This window comes from Haliaeetus albicilla, chromosome 1, assembly GCF_947461875.1.
Source record: "Haliaeetus albicilla chromosome 1, bHalAlb1.1, whole genome shotgun sequence".
NCBI classification, from domain to species: domain Eukaryota; kingdom Metazoa; phylum Chordata; class Aves; order Accipitriformes; family Accipitridae; genus Haliaeetus; species Haliaeetus albicilla.
The window spans coordinates 34,422,873-34,438,943 of NC_091483.1; the positions used below are offsets into that span (position 1 = coordinate 34,422,873).

The following is a 16,071-nucleotide window of genomic DNA, read 5'->3' on the forward strand; positions in this document are numbered from 1 at the left end:
TCATTCTGCTAAGACATCGGTTGTTATTCCTGGTATGTGCAAGTTTCAGAGGGTAAGTGCTGCCTGAAGTTCTCCAGCCTGAGGTGCTTCCAGAGTCCTCTTCGGAGATGTTTCGAAATCGGTGATTCTCCAGCGCTTGAAACGAGCTGCTGAGGTGAGAGCCAGGCTGTAGCCTGCGACTGTCCCCACGGTGCCCGGAGGCAAAGCTCGCCCTGTTTGCGTAGCCATGCCAGCTGCTGGCCCAGTGCTGGGATTGAAGTGCTGGCCGGTCAGCAGGGCCCTCCCAGGGCTGCGCTGTTGCCCTTGCCGCTGGTGTCCCTTGCTGGCTGGTGGCAACCCTGCAGAAGCCACGAGGTTTTGTCTCGCGTGAGACTAGCTGGTGGTTGGTGTACATAACAGGGTGCGGAGTTGTACTTCAGCTTGTTCTTCAACTTACTTCGGCTTCGCTATTTCTGTTTTCCATCTCTCGGGGAAGGGATCCAAGGAATTCTGGCTGCTGGGGAGGGAATTTGGATCCAGGTTTGTTTCTCTAAGCCAAGGCATAGGAGGGGATTTTGCTTGCTTATGTGCACATGAAGTTAATTTTGCATTTGAAAACTGCAACGAGCGATGCATTCAGTGACCCTCTCGTGGGATAACTCGGTGGAAGTGGTGGCTCACTTCCTTCCTATCTCTGGATGCTGCCATGTTCCTGAAGGGCAAAAAGACCCATATCCCAGTGGGTGCATTCACAAAGTGCCTTACGGTTTGGCAGATGCTGATTCCAGCAATGTGCCCTGCATGTCTTTGTGGAAGGTGGCAAAGCTGAGCTACATGAGCATGCAGATGTAAGCAGTTCAGGGCAATAACGGGTATGATTGTGAGACTATAATAGCACAGGAATGTATATAAATTATAGAGATGGTTAAGATGTTTTGAAGGGCTTTCGGGACTTTGTTTAGCTGCTTAAAAGTAGTTGTTGATGACAAAGCAGAACTCATAGCTTGCTCTAATGCTTTTGCTTAACGTTGACCTATTCTCTGATTGGAGGAATAGGAAGATTTGGAAAGCCCCAGACCCAGTTTGAGCCAGGAAAAGGAGATATAGTAACCACTAGCCTAAAAACCAGGAAAGAGAAAGAACCTGCTTAGAGACGAGAAAAAGGCCCCAATGAGAGAGAAGATGACCCCAGACCTGAATATTACTATTGGAGCAGACTATGGTGTGAGGGACAGGAACTTAGATTGTAAGAGTATAATTGGCCAGGAATTTTAGTGTTTGGGGTCCCTCTCCAGAGGTGCCCAGCTCGAGCAGTCTAAATTTGTGCACCATAGCTGGAATAAATCACGGGTTTTATTTTGAAGGCTTTGATCAGAGATTCTGCTTTGGGGAACCTAGGGTCAAGCCCGAGGGAAGAAGCAGTGCCTGAGGGTGAGTCTGTGTGCGTGAGGAGTCGAAAGGGGCACCCGTGGGCTCACTGGAGTCGCCTGCTGCGAAGGGACTCTGGTCCTACCGGTCAAAGGCTGAGGTTGGGTGTGTGCGACTGACTCCTTGAGTGGTGGGTGAATGCTTGGGCAGCAGCTTCTCCCTCAACAGTGTGTTACAGAAAGTGCTGTTAGCACCAGGAGCACCAGCAGAACCAGAGCGAAAGCTGGGCCATGTGCCTGTTGCACGCCTGGTGGGCTGGGCTGATCTCATGGTTGTGCGCTGGGAAGTGATGTTGTTTATTTGCCCTTGGGAAACAGTCTGGTGGCTCACATGCACGGACCATGCCAGAGCCTGACCCTGTATCTGGTGAAGTTAGCCATCTCCTTACTGACTCCAGCAGGACAACCCTTGGTGTGAGGCATGTCCTTGGTACGTGTGCCAGCATTTGCTGGGGCTCAGCTCTACCAAACCCTTTGGCGTGCATTTTGTGATACTGGTCTGACTGCAAAATTTACATGTCTGGAGAGAAATCTCTCCCTACATCCAAGTCAGCCAATCCCTTTCTCATTCCTCTGAAGAGTAGCTGCTTTTCTTACTTCCTGCCTCTGTGGTCCCTGCTTAGGAGGGGGTGAGCTGTATTAATGCTAAATGTGATGACATTCTTCTGCTAAACAGGATCTGTAGGGGTTCAGGGACAGAGGAGATCTCTTTCTGCAGGGGATTTCCCTTGCAAATATTTAAATAACGCATAAAACAATGGTTTTCCAGCCATAAATTGTAAATTGAGAGTCCAACTACTGAAACAGCTAGGAAGCTTATTCTCTCTAAGTAAGTGCAATGGGTGAAATCCTGGCCCTCCTGAAAGCAAGTCTTGCTGTTGGTTTTGCAATACTGCTCAACTGCACTTAAGCATTTCTGGGTTTTTTTAAGAAAGGAATAATGAAGTTAGCCCAGCCTCAGCTGGCTGTGATGAACTCCTCCTTGCCACTTCTTGAATAAAAAAAAAAGGAGGACTGAAATTCTCACAGACTGAGGCAAAAATAAATTTTGCACTGGTTTCAATACCTGGGAAAGTACAAAAAGTAACCCAGAGTTGGTGGAAGGGGAGTAAGCTGGGCAGAGCATGCTCAGTGAATCATACTAGCTTAATTTTGCTAATGTTCGTAGCCTGCGATGGCTACATCCACGAGAGGCATGCAAAACAAGAGTGAGCCAGGCTGACAGCAAAGCAGGATCTCCTGGTCTCCTCCTGTGTCTCCTTCAGGGGCTTTCAAGGTACTGTTGCCTTTGACCATCTCAGCGTGCAGTGCCAAAGGCCCTTTTCTTGGGTTGCGAGATATAAATTGGCTCCGAGAGTCCAGCCGGGAACAGCCCAACTCCACCCATGTGTGTCTTGGTGCCCCATGTTGAGAAGATTCATGAGAAGCCTTGTAAAAAGCTCTTGCCCTTGGAGCTGGGGATGGATCGATGTCTTCAGCTGTGGAGGAGGCAGCTGAGTCTCGCCAGCCTGTGTGGTCACTCGCAGCACGGGGTATTGTACACTTGCTTGACCTTGTCTGTTCAGAGTGATCCTTGTGCCTCCCTTTGGACACCTGCATGCGGTGGTGAACCATCTCCTAGTATATGGATATGTATATACATCAAACAAGATATATTTATGCAAATAACTTGGTGTATATCAACTATTCCAGTTTGTTGGAGTGCAGAAGCCAGTACTGGGGGGGGGGGGGGGTGGTGCCTGACTGAAAAAAATTAATAAAAATTAATAAAAGGAAATAATAATAATAAAATTAATTATAATAAAATTAATAATAATCAATTTTTTCAGACTGTATTTGCTGTATAAAAGCAACTAGATGATATGCATCATATATCATACATATGCAGCCAACATATTCCACAGCTAATGAAACCTTAGCAACTACGGGCTTGTGTCTGTATTTACATGATTTATGTAAGCAAGGTTAAGTTGAATCTACAGTGTCTTTTTTAACGTAAATGGATCGGCAGACATAATGTGTATGTATGTTTTGTATTTTGTACAAAACAAGAAAAAAAACTATTTTGACTGCAGGTGTTTGGTGATAGTTTTTGTTCCATGTGTGACGCTGCTAAGGGTGGCTCAGCTCAGTCCGCAAGTGGCTGGGCAGCAGCCATCACCCTGCCCTAGTCCCGGCAGCCCTGAGCTGGCTCCCTCGCTTTTGATCTTGCCAAAAAAGAGACGTGGGGTTGACGTTTCACTCCGCCTGGCCTTGGGTTGAATACCATGTTGCCCCAGGTCGAGGAGGGCAGTGCAGCTGCACAGAGGCCAGGCCCAAGGGCTGCTCATGGCGTCCTTAACAGCCCTGGCCACCGCCGCCTCATCCTCCTTGACTGACATCCGATAGTGGAAAACAGATGGGCGGGTGTCTATGCATGATGTATGAATATGTATATGCACACACTTTGCAGGTATCAATTATATTTAAAAAAGTATACACACTTACCTGTATTATTGTGTATAATATACATGTGTTATATCTACAATACACTATATGCAAAATATATATTCTATATACACTATTATACATAGCCCTTACACAATGGTACAATACAGATCACACAATATATACATTATATTGTGTTTAGAGAGCATATATATATATATATATAGGGTATCTGCATATACCTATATGTACATACATACAGATTCATCCATATATACATGCATGTGTGTGATATATGTGTTAACTATACATGCATTTATATTTTCTGTGGAGGCAGGGAAGTCTTTTACTTTGTTCTTACATAAACTTTCTGATAGAAAATTCCTCCTTGTGTCTGGCATTTGGGCAGTGCCACTGTTTGCCACCAAATGCTTGCCAGTGCTGCCACAGCCATTTCCCCAGCAGCCCGATGGAATTTTCAGTCAAGTCTTCAGCTTGCCCATCCTGCTGATACCACACAAATACTGCGAACACAATTTTTTTATAACATTTATTTGTAGGTATAACAGATGCAGTACCGTAAGTAATATTAATTACAAATCATGTTGCAAACAAGTATATGTAGATGTTTAATTTTTTTATATATACGTGTGTGCACATGGTACCTCATTATTAATCCTACCTAGATGCTGTGCGTTTACCCACAGAGCTGAAGGAAAGAGCGCAGCGCCCTTCCTTCATAAGCTTGGGAAAGTTGAACTCACAAGCCCATGTGATGGAAATACTGTATTAAGCCAGTAAATTGATGGTATTTGCATACACTAACAATGTCCCACAGTGCTGGGGAGCCAGGTGAGCACCATGAGGCCACATCACTGCCAGTTGACTCCCCAGGCTGCAGCTGACAAGCAGATGCTGAGCACCCCCTCCCCAGGCCTGTTTTGGGGTGAGGTTGGGGGGGTTCCGCCAGCAAAGAGGGCAATGGGCCCTGGCACCCAAGGGAGCATCTCAGCCACCAAACTGCGCCCTGGCTGCAGGCAGGCATGCACACACCCCCCCCCCAGATACACACAGACACTCACCCTCCCTGTGCCAAGTGTCTGGTGTTGCAGTTCCTCTGGTATTGCTGCCACGGCTCCTGCACACGCAGACCCCTTGTTAATTAATTACTTGCCATTAATTAATGAAGAACACGGGGGACATGGGGACATTGTGCCAGGGGTCCTGCCCAGGGGTCCTGCCCACACCTGTGGGGCCAGGCAGGCGAGGCCACGGGCTAGAGAAGCCTTGGTGGCCTTCAGTGCCGTGAGGAAAGGCACCGCTGCACACTGTGCTGCGGGCGAGGTGAGAGGAAAGGAGGAGAAACACCAGGGATGCGGGGGGTGAAGGGCGAGGGATGGACAGACTCGGGTCTGGTCTCAATTCCCGGCTCTTCCACAGAGGACTGGCCTGACTTTGGCTGAGCCAGGATGGGCAGATAAAACTCCTCCAGCTCCGTCCGTGGAGACAGCAAGTCCCCCGTGGCTGGGGCTGCGTCCTGCCTCGCTCTCATTTAGCAACCAGCACACTGGACCAAATCCGGGTAAGGAAGGGCAAGGGCAGCATTTGACCGAAGCGAGCGGCAAGGGGCTGGGCTGGGGTGCTCGCCAGCGGCAGGGCCGAGGCAGAGGCAGGCAGCACCCTTCTTCCAGATGCTCAGAGGTACAGTGAGACCAGCCGGAGAGGCAGAGCCAGTGGCTGGAGCAGCCCCTCCTTTGCCTCCTGACACAAAGGCAGCCACTCAGTCAGAATTAAACATCAAATTTATTGCATAATACTGTACTATGTACACACACATTGAAAATAAACATTTGATATAATTGTATATTTGTCTTCAATGCTGCATTAGAAAGAGGCTGGAGGACTCTCAGTGTAGCCCACAGCTTGTCTTAAAAAAAACCCAGAAGCCTAAAACTTGTTGTTACCAGGTGCAAAGTTCAATAGTGTATATTGAACATGGTGCATAAATACTGTGTCCTAATAACAAGTCAATATCAAAACCACCCTAGGCTTAAAATGAGATTTACATCAAGACCTGAAAAATGGAGGGGGGGGAAGAAATCAGTCAAACTTCATTTAATGGGGGGTGGGTGAGACTGGGGGGAAGAGGATAAAGGCTCTCCAATCTTACAGGATAGATTTAGGTAATGATTTTGCCTACTTAAGTCCTAATGTACATTTCCAGTCTAATTCATACAGATTAGCCTTTAGGGCCCCCCAGCAAAACAGCTGGCGTGAGAGGGCTCCTCTCAAACTGCAAAATAAAGTAACCCTAACTGCAAAAATAAAACCAATCTCCAATCTTTGAGGGTTATCACTCAGATATGGATCTCATGCTTACTTCTTTTCTCTGACCTGATGAGACTGGAGAGCTTGTACACACCTCATACACTCATACCCCTGCACGCTCCCAGGCACGCATGCATACATTCACACACGTGGGACTTCTCCGGAGAAAGGCGGCAGCGGTAAAAGCAGCCACTTCACCTTGTATTGGAATAACAGGTCTGTTCGGATGGAAAAACAGGGCTTGGCAAAGCCCACCTGTCTAACTTGCAGACTTGCCAAGTTAGCTAGAAATACACCAGAAGAGAGAGGCAATCTGAGAAACCCGTTGTTATAGTTAGGGTTTGTCCTTCCACAAGCCTGAACACAAACCCCACTCCAGAGGAGTCTGAGGCTTCTTTAAGAAGACATTGCTTGGAAACAAAATTCAAGACCCACCCAAACCATCATATTCTCCATGAGACATCCTGGTGCAAAAAGACAGAGCATCACTAATACACCGCCCTGGGGGTCACAAATGACGTCCCAGCCCAGTACCATCTGCCAAGGACCAAAGGGCGAAGGGGGTATTTCCATTCAAAGCAAGCAAGAACCAGCTTGCATTTAAAAAGGGAGGGGGAAAAAAGGGTGGGGAAAAATCACAGCTTTTCAAAAAGGAGATCACTATTTCATCCTCGATTTCCACTATAGCCTAAGTGCAAGGAACATCAAAATATTTAAACTGGATTAAAAGAAGAGGGGTGCGTGTGTGTGTGTGTGTGTGAAGCCCCTCAAAATGCTGGCAGCATCAGGCTGAGACTGCATCATCTCAATTTATTATTAATTATATTTCCCCCAAAAATGTTCTGATCCGTTCCCTTACAAAAATAAAGCCAAGCCCATCATTCTCCTCCTGCATACCCAAACGTCTGTGCCTCTCCCACACTGGTTAAGCTAAGCTAAAGCCCTCGTAGTGATCAATGGCCTGCACCAGCCGGGCGCTGAGGATCTCCTTGCTGCTGTACTTGGGCAGGTCCAGGAGATTGTAGCAGGTATGCGCCACGGGCAGGTACTGCTCCCCACTGGCGGTGGACTGGATGACAATGCGCAGGCTGGACATGCCGTAGATGGGAATGCGGTCACTGCCCGTCAGAAACACTAGAAGAATCAGAGAGAAGGTTGGACAGTTAGGGCAGGTGACCTCGCGCTGCGGGCTGCACCTGAAGGCAAACTCCATCTCCACCCGCACGGCGGGACCCTGCCTGGAGGGGCAGAAATGCTGACTGAACTCCAGGCAGGGCACAGCTGCCCTCGCAGAGGAGGTGCAGGAGAGCAGAGGCAAGAAGCAAAGCCATTGCTGGGTGGGCAGATGAGCGAATAAAGTGGCCCGCAGCACCCCCTTCCCTTAAAAGCTCCCTCTTATGCCAGGGCAGGATAAAAGGGAGCAAAGCCAGGGCTGCCTGATGCCCATGGCAGAGGCACACCCTTTGGGAGAGGCAGAGGGGGCCCAGCCACCCTCCCTGCTGCCACCCCTCCCAGGCACAGCACCTCGATGCTGGGACCAGGGTTGGTTCCTCCTTGCTGCTCCCCACCATACTCATGCTCCCCGAGTGTGACCCTTGCGCACTGTCCCTGCCGTGGTGGTTTGGGGAGTGAGGAACTACCCACAAAAGCCTCTGCTGTGAACCAGGACTCCCGGGACCCTCTCTACACAGCTGATAACTTCAGTGTGCAAGTTTTGGCTGAGCCATTTTTCCAACTCAAACATGGAGGACAACCAGCTGACTACTCACTTCTTTGGGGGTAAAAAACTCACGTAAAAACACTGGCCTTTATCTTTCCAGCAGTCACAGAATCACAGAGTGGCTGAGGCTGAAGGGACCTCTGGAGGTCCTCTGGGCCAACCCCCCTGCTCAAGCAGGGCCACCTAGAGCAGGCTGCCCCAGTCTGTGTCCAGCTTTTGAGTATCTCCAAGGATGGAGACTCCATGACCTCCCTGAGCAACCTGTGCCAGTGCTCTGTGACCCTTACAGGGAAAAAGCATTTCCTGATGTTCATAAGGAACCTCCTCTGTTTCAGGTTGTGCCCATTGCCTCTGGTCCTGTCACTGGGCACCACTGAGAAGAGCCTGGCTCTGTCCTCTTTGCACCCTCCCTTCAAGTATATGTACTCATTGATGAAGTCCCCTGAGAGCCTTCCCTTCTCCAGGCTGAACAGTCCCAGCTTTTGCAGCCTTTCCTCATAGGAAGGATGTTCCAGTCCCCCAGTCATCTTAGCAGCCCTTCGCTGGAGTCTCTCCAGTATGTCCATGTCTTTCTTGTACACTGGTGAGCCCAGAACTGGTCCCAGCACTCCAGGTGTGGCCTCATCAGTGCTGAGTAGAGAGGAAGGATGACCCTCCCTTCAACCTGCCAGCAACACTCCTAATACAGCCCAGGGTACCATTCATCTTCTTTGCAGCAGGAGCACATTGTTGGCTCATGGTCAACTTGGTGTCCACCAGGACTCCCAAGGGAGCAAAAGTTACTGGCTGTAGCAACACACTCAGAACCACCCACCCTTAAAACCATGTATTTCTCCTTGTCTCCCCTTTTGTCCCCAAATAAAGTGACCCAGACACAGCAGCTTGAAGCAACACACACACACACACTTCCCAAGGCCACTTCTGCAGGGGATTTCCTCTCCTTCTCAGCACACCACCCACCATACTAATACAAGGAGACCACCATCAGGAGGGGAGGCATCTGCTACCCAGGCACACCAATACATGGTCTCCTTTTCCTGCCACATTATACACTAGCTTCTTCACTCAGCTGTCGCCCTACAACTGCCCCATTGCCCCTAAAAAGAGGTGCAATGCCTGAAAGCTCAGCTTGCAGTATAATGAACCAGATCAAGTAGGGGCACTGGGGGCTGCTATGAATTCACCACCTGGCAATGCAAATGGATGGATACTGCACTCCCTTGTGAGAGGCTGCACTGAATCTTGCACTGCAGATATCACCCAGTGATTTTGAGGGTAAAAATGAACGCAAAAGAAAAAAACCAAGAGAGAGAGAAAACAGATTATCTGACTAACAGATAACTCAGGAGATAGCCATTCATGCTGGATATCTTCTAGCACTTAATGCAATGCGCCATAACCCTGGAGCTCTGCAGACACTCCCGAGTCTTCAATTTCAGGAGACACTCTGCACCACTGCAAGATACTTACAGAGAAATTTCTTCTTCTTTTCCAAGGGAAACGCATGAAAGGTTTCCCAAAACATTCTCACAGTTGGGTGTGTCGCCGTGTAGTCTCCCTTATAGATAGCACTCTATTAAAAACCAAAAGTCACATCATTTCAGCTGGCACTAGAAAGCAAAGACTAACCAGAACCCAGACCTGATCTCTTCTGGTATCTGACATCAGATCAATGTCTGACAGTTACAAAATGAAGCACAGGATGGGTCATGGGCAACAGCAAGGCTCAAAGACCCAGCAAAGGGTTTTCCTAGCAATATGTGGAAGGCAGGCCTTAGGCTTCTAGCTATTCAGCTAACTACATGTGTCATGAGGAATCCTGGAGTACCTGTTCACAGGCTGGACTCACGAACAGGATCATGTGTTCTGCGTTGCAAAGCCATTTTTACTGCTGAGGCTGAGACAGAGTAAGTAACTTGCTGATCTATGCATTTTGAGAGGATACAACTCTTACTCTGTGTCCAGTCTCCCCTTTGAACCCTTGGCTGTGTACTTTTTGCCCTTGTGCAGTGGAGTGAGTTTTACTGCAGGTAAAGTCCTGACTGTCTCTTCCCTTCAGTCTTAGGTTTCATCCCTAAAATCAACAGAAGTCCTTCTCCCCTGTCCTTTCTCATCCTGAATTTCCTCCCTGAGCTTTATCAGTAGCAGAATAGCCCAGTAAGAAACTTTTCATGTGAATGATAGCAAGGGCAACAAGAAGCATAAAAAAAGACATCTGCAGGTTATCACATCTTATGCCCCAGATAGTGCCCATCTCATGTAATCCTGGTACTTGTGAAAAAAGAAGAAAAATACAATAAGAGGAAAGCTTTACCTCCTCCAGTTCCTCCCAGTTGTAGTTACTGTTTCCAACTATCATGGCCCTGAGTTCTGTGGGCTGGAAGAGTTCCAGGACTTTCCCACCACACACTTTCAGGAAGCCAGTGGAAAAGGCCGTGTACCACTCATGGATGGAGAGGTTGAAGATGTAATTTACGTAGGCTTCAACAAATTCTTCCCTAGTGGATCAAGAGAGAGCAGGCAAAGGAAAGCACTTTTAATCATATGCCTGAGCAGCAGCACTGCTAAGTTTTCTTGTTTCTGCCTGTAATGTGTCTTGCAAACATGAGCCTCCAACAGGTTCAACCCGCTACCCTCCTCTTACTGAGCTGAGACACTGCAACATGAACAAAGTATTGGGCAGCAAGTACCACCGCGTGTCTGCTTATTCCCTGGCAGTGCCAGTGTGGGAGGTCCCCCAGCAGCCCAGGCTCTATACTACCAGTAAACCCACCCAGTGGCCTTGCATTCAGTTGCCCACAGGGCCAGGAGGGAGCCAGAGTGACACCAAGCACTGGGGAGGTGTCAGGTACAGAGCCCTCTTCCCTGTGGAACCCGTGGCCTGCACAGAGATTGTGTTAAGCAAATATCAGGATTCAGTCACCAGAGGAACATGCCCACCCCCAGCCCAGCTCCTGCAACCCTACGTTTAGGGAGTCCAGGAAATAACCTACAGCTCTTCTCAGCCCTCAGTTGTCTGGGGTTACTCAGCACAGGGCTCTGTGCCCACCTGTGATGATCTCGGACTGCCAGGTTGCTGTGAGCAAGCGCTCTGCTGGGGAGAGGGAACAGATGGTGCCCAGAAGACTACCACTTCCAAAACCAAGAGCCTTACAGAGCCCTAGTTAGGTGAATTTTCAGAGGCAGCTCCTACTGACTCAGTTCCCAATGAGTCTTGCCAGTGGTTCAGCACTTTCAAAGCCAAAACTGTAGCCTAGAGGCAGACTGAGGAAATCCTGCTCTGAAAAGTCTTGATCTGAAACTACATGGCCAATTCCCTCCCTCCCTCCTGGCCCCAAAGAGAAAGCCACTAAAAGAAATCAAGAAACACCTCTCCCTACAAAGCAAGAAAATAGTCTTAGAAAGCATGGAAACCTCCTCTTCAGCCTTCACGCTCTGGTTAAATACAGGACTTGCGCATTTGGAGTATGTGGCAAAGAGAATGACTCCTCTCAGAATGACAACCCTGTTTTTCTTCAAGGGTTCCCAAGAACAGCATTAAAATTAAAACAACATTCTGTAGTCATTGGCAAGAAACTTTTGGCAGGCCCTGGCCAAACCCTGTCTCTGGATTTTGTTAGGAGGTTAAGCATCTGTATTCTACTCTCTCTTTCCTACTCTCAGAGCACCGTGATCTGAGTGCAACACTAGAATTTTATTTGTGCAATGACTTAAAATATTTCCTCTGACTTTTTTTTTTTTTTTTTTTTTAACACCTGACAATAATGCACCAGCCAATGTGGCAAACCGGGACACAAAACTATTCTCTGTGGGTGGAAGTGTCGTTTTTGCCTGACATTTGAGAGCAGCTCACACCTGCACTCAGAGGATAAGCAGATCAGGGAATACCACAGAATCCGGTATCTCAATCTCTAGCTGAGGACATCACAACTGAAAAAAATATTTTGACCTTTTGGTGGAGGAATTCTCAATCCATATGCTATGTAAAAGCAGCAAGGGATGGGTGGGAAAGTAAAAAAGAAAAATAAGGACACTGACAAACATGAAAACTTGGAATAAGAAATCACATAATGAAGGGGGAGTTATTTTCCAGCACATTTGTTTTATTGTCATTTTCCTGATAGTCACCTGAGCATTAGGGAAGTCCAAGCTGATTAAGCACTTAACTGTTGCTTAATACTTCTCTGGCTGTTACGGTCATGAAGGCTTTATCAAGAACATTTTATGTTTTGACACCCAATATGAACTCCAAAGGAGAAAGGGAAAATGCTGGCATTTCCTACTTGGCATTTTTCAGTCAAAGCAATCCTGTGCATTCTTCAGTTCCTGGTGAACTTTCCTCAAGCAGGAAGGGCAGTGTCCAAAGACATGCACACAGCAAACTATTCAGGCCAGGAGGGCAGCAAATTGGTCCCTAGCCTCTAAATGTAGGAGTGGAGGAAGTCATTAAGCACTGTAAGGTGGATGAACTGACAGCCATGTCTAGACTTGGATTTAGAGGTTAGCTTGAGTTCAAAACCCTGGTCAAGATGAAACAATTGCATTTTGGAATGTGTTAAGCTGGTGGAGCTACACACTAGCCTTACTCCTTAAGGATTTTCTTCTCTTGTTGCCTACCCTGACTTTAATAAACAGTCGCAGGAGCTAACCTGGGTGCTCTTCCCAAATATTTGCTCAGCTAAAATCTTTGTTCCTCCCCCTAGGCCAGTATGGCACACAGTAGAAAAATGGCCATTTTTCTTTTGAGTGTACGTGCCCAGCCTAAAAACCTAAAGGGTACATACTATCACTGGCATTTTCACCTTTACTTCACTGTTGCAAGTGTAGATCAAACTCTCCTCTATTTACCTGAGCCAGTCTTCCCTTTGCAGGGAGACAGACTTACACTGCTCCATCTCCACCTCCACATGGGTTTTGCATGGAAGCAGCTATTTAGCTGTAAAATTGCACCCTTTGGGGCAGTAGTAAAGTAGGTAAGAAGGTAATACAAAGCTTTTGTTACAGCAATGGCTTTAGACACAATCAGAACCCTTTTAAATAATCAGATTAATAGGAAATGACTTCATCTCCAGGCTTGCCAGCAAGGTCTTCAGCAATCCTAGCACAAGCCCCTAACCATGCTGCTGACTAGTCACTGGATCACACTGTTTTGCCAGCAGAGAAAGAATTTCAACACTGCCTCAATAAAGGCATTTGTATAAATCCAATTACAGGATTATGAGAAGAAAATAGTTTAGCCACTGGAAAAAAAAAAAACAAGGGGGGCAATGGTAGCTGTGCTAGTAATAACTCTCACAGTAGGGCCTTATGGCTCTAATCAGGGATGTTGGTCTTCTATCAGGCACACTCAAGGGAAAGTGTTTCTGGCTCCAGCATTAATAGTATAAACAAGTTTTCCAGCCTCAGTTTTGTTGGTCACGTACAGTTCCTCTCTAAACCATCAAGGAGATTAACATTCAAGGGCCAAAAGCATGTTGCAATCTCTATTTACCATGAGAAAACTGCCAAGGGTCTGTATGAAGGCCTTTTATAGGGAAGATGTCCATCCAAAAGGGTATGGGACATTTTCCAAACATTGGTGGAAAGATGATGAAAACTTGCTTTTTATTCAAGTGCCACTGGCACCCAGTAACTTGAACAACTGGTCTTAGAATTTGTTCACAGTGACTTCTAATTCTCTCCCGCATTTCACCTCAGCCAAATTTTCTGTGGCATTGCACCTGACTTCACCACAAGTAAGAGTCCATCCCCACATATGCCCCACTTACCTATTGTCCTTCTGCACCAGAATTTTATCTCCATCTTCGATCAGGTTCTTCTGCTCTGTCACACCATAGCTTTCCCTGCAGATCTATACAAAACCAGAAAACTGATTTTACCAGAAGTACCTTTCAGGCCATATGCCTGCAGAAAGACAGAGTTCTCTTTCACAGTTGATGACTGGCATGTGAAGGGTGGGCCAGAGAAAAGGGTATATGCAGAACATTTTTTCTCTGCTCCAGATGCCATGCATGCTTCACCACCTTACATCATATACATTTGTAGGACTGCTATTAAGTCTAAATGCAAACTCAGAAAAGAAAAAAGTCATTCTTTTAGGTAAATTTCCTGTGAAAAAAACCAAGAGATTGATAACTAAAAAGCCATATTTAACTAAGCCCACATGCTCTGGCAATAAAAAGGACTCCCTTTTTTATAACAGAAGCTCAGTAGGTTAATTCATCCACTCTCACTGCAAGATGGCAAGACCACAGACAGCTTCCTGCCTTTGCCTGGCATAGGATGGCACCAGTACAAACATATATTCTGTACATACAAAATTGGTCATGTGGAAAAATGCAAAAGCACCAATTTTCAAGCTGCCATACACAAAAGAGGCTCAGATTTTGACATGCAAGATGAGCTATTAATTTCAAGGTTTGGGATATCAGTTATTTATTAATTTCAAAGTTTTGGCAGATATATCTGTATGTCTTTATATATTATGCAGTACATAGTGCAAGAAAGAGAGAGTAAGAATGCCCTTTTGTGTGAGAAGATAATTTGGAGAAAAATCTCTTGTGTTACTTCAAAGGTATTCTTTTTTACACAGTCTGCATTATCATCATTATGGCTTCGTTACCTCATCCTGAATTGCAGCTCTGACCTGCATGAGACACAGTCAGACCCAGGTCTGACTCACTCCAGAAGTAAGTTTAATCTAAGAGACTTTATGAGCTCTCATTTATGAAATAAAGAAATGGACAACATTCTCCTAGCTCAGCAAGTATTTTCTTCACAATGTGTAGCAGACTTTCCTGCTACTGTGATTTTACCCCAGGCAGGCCCTGGACAGAGAGTCAAGAACCCAGATCAAGCTCAGGATGAACGCATTGCTCACAACCTGTTAGAGCATCAGGACTTTAAAGGAAAGACATTGAAACATGGAAGCCCTGACCCTGCCCCAGTCAGAGGAAAACATAGCTTGGAGAACAATGATGCCGTATCTCTTTGTGAGGTTCTAAACGTTTGCACAAGTTGAGAGATGTACCTGATACTCCAATGTACATCAAGATCGAACTCTTAATTTCAGGGAATCTCCGCTGTGTAACAGAAACTGCTGCATCTAGATTACTAGCTAGAAAAAAATTCTTTTACTGCCATAGTAGCACAGGAGAGCTGACTACCTCAGCATGCTTCCTACCAATAGCCTCCAGCATTTTGTTTCTAAGAAAGTCTGACCAAGTACACTCGCTATAAATTTTTAAGTCAAGAAGTATTAATATTATGACAGCAAGGAAAATTCTGAATTATGTTAGCTTTTCAAGAATTGACCTAGTGATGTCAAAACCTAACTTCCATCTTCAAGGATTTAGGAATCTACTTCTCACTGTCTAGTGTGAGAAGTTGCCCACTGGCATTTAAGTCACATGCCACAGCAACAAGAAGGCTATTTTGAAAACCACTCTGCTTAATCTACTTAATAGCTCAGTTTTCAAGACCACATACAAAAGAACAAAGGAGTTGACAGCAAAGAATTTTAACATTTTAACATCAACATTTAGCTTTAACATGGGGTATGTACTACAGGCATAGTTTGGAATAAACCATTAATACACATGAATAAGTAGATGGGCTTCAACTGTACCATAACAATCACAGAGTTGGTATGTTAAACGTGACTTACTGTAAAATTCAAGCAGAATGTCTCTTCTACATCTTCGCCAGGGTAATCTAAAAGTTGCTGAAGACTCCTACATAACAGATAGGGAAAGAAATGAGAAAAAAAAAAAAATCAGAGATTCAAAAAGCCATACATCTAAAGGGGAAAAGAAATTCAGCAGAATTAAACAGCATCATACATCTGGGTAATAGGATTTGAAGAGAGAGAATCTCTAAGTCGCCTGAAGGGGTAAGAAAGAAATACACCTCAAATAAAGAGATGCTTTGTTAGAAGCAGGATAAATGCCAGTCCACACATTATAGACCATGCCCTATAGTCCCCCTTAATGATCCTGGCCTTAGAATAGAATTACATTTCTAGTTCTTAAGGACTGCTAGATATTTATGCCACCACAGACCACACAAAGGTCTGAGGGAGTGGAGGAAGAGAGGGTCCTTGATTATATCTGTATCCCCATCATGTAGAAAATACTCTTCTCCTATTCCTCAAAATCCTGCTGCTGTCCTTCTGGCAATTTACCTCATTAT

General features: G+C 46.2%; 1 protein-coding gene across 4 annotated transcripts in view; it reads right to left on the reverse strand.

Annotated features, from left to right (window-relative positions):
• Nucleotides 1-5,617: 5,617 nt before the first annotated feature.
• Nucleotides 5,618-16,071, reverse strand: part of HERC3 (HECT and RLD domain containing E3 ubiquitin protein ligase 3) — a 50,618-nt gene continuing 40,164 nt past the window's right edge. For all 4 annotated transcript variants that reach the window (XM_069784700.1, XM_069784683.1, XM_069784692.1 and 1 more), the window contains 5 exons: nt 15,548-15,614; nt 13,650-13,732; nt 10,196-10,379; nt 9,352-9,454; nt 5,618-7,295 (listed from right to left, as the gene is read on the reverse strand). In XM_069784700.1, coding sequence (XP_069640801.1) covers nt 7,087-7,295; nt 9,352-9,454; nt 10,196-10,379; nt 13,650-13,732; nt 15,548-15,614 — 646 coding nt within the window. In that variant the 3' untranslated portion in view covers nt 5,618-7,086. The remainder of the gene's footprint in view (nt 7,296-9,351; nt 9,455-10,195; nt 10,380-13,649; nt 13,733-15,547; nt 15,615-16,071) is intronic.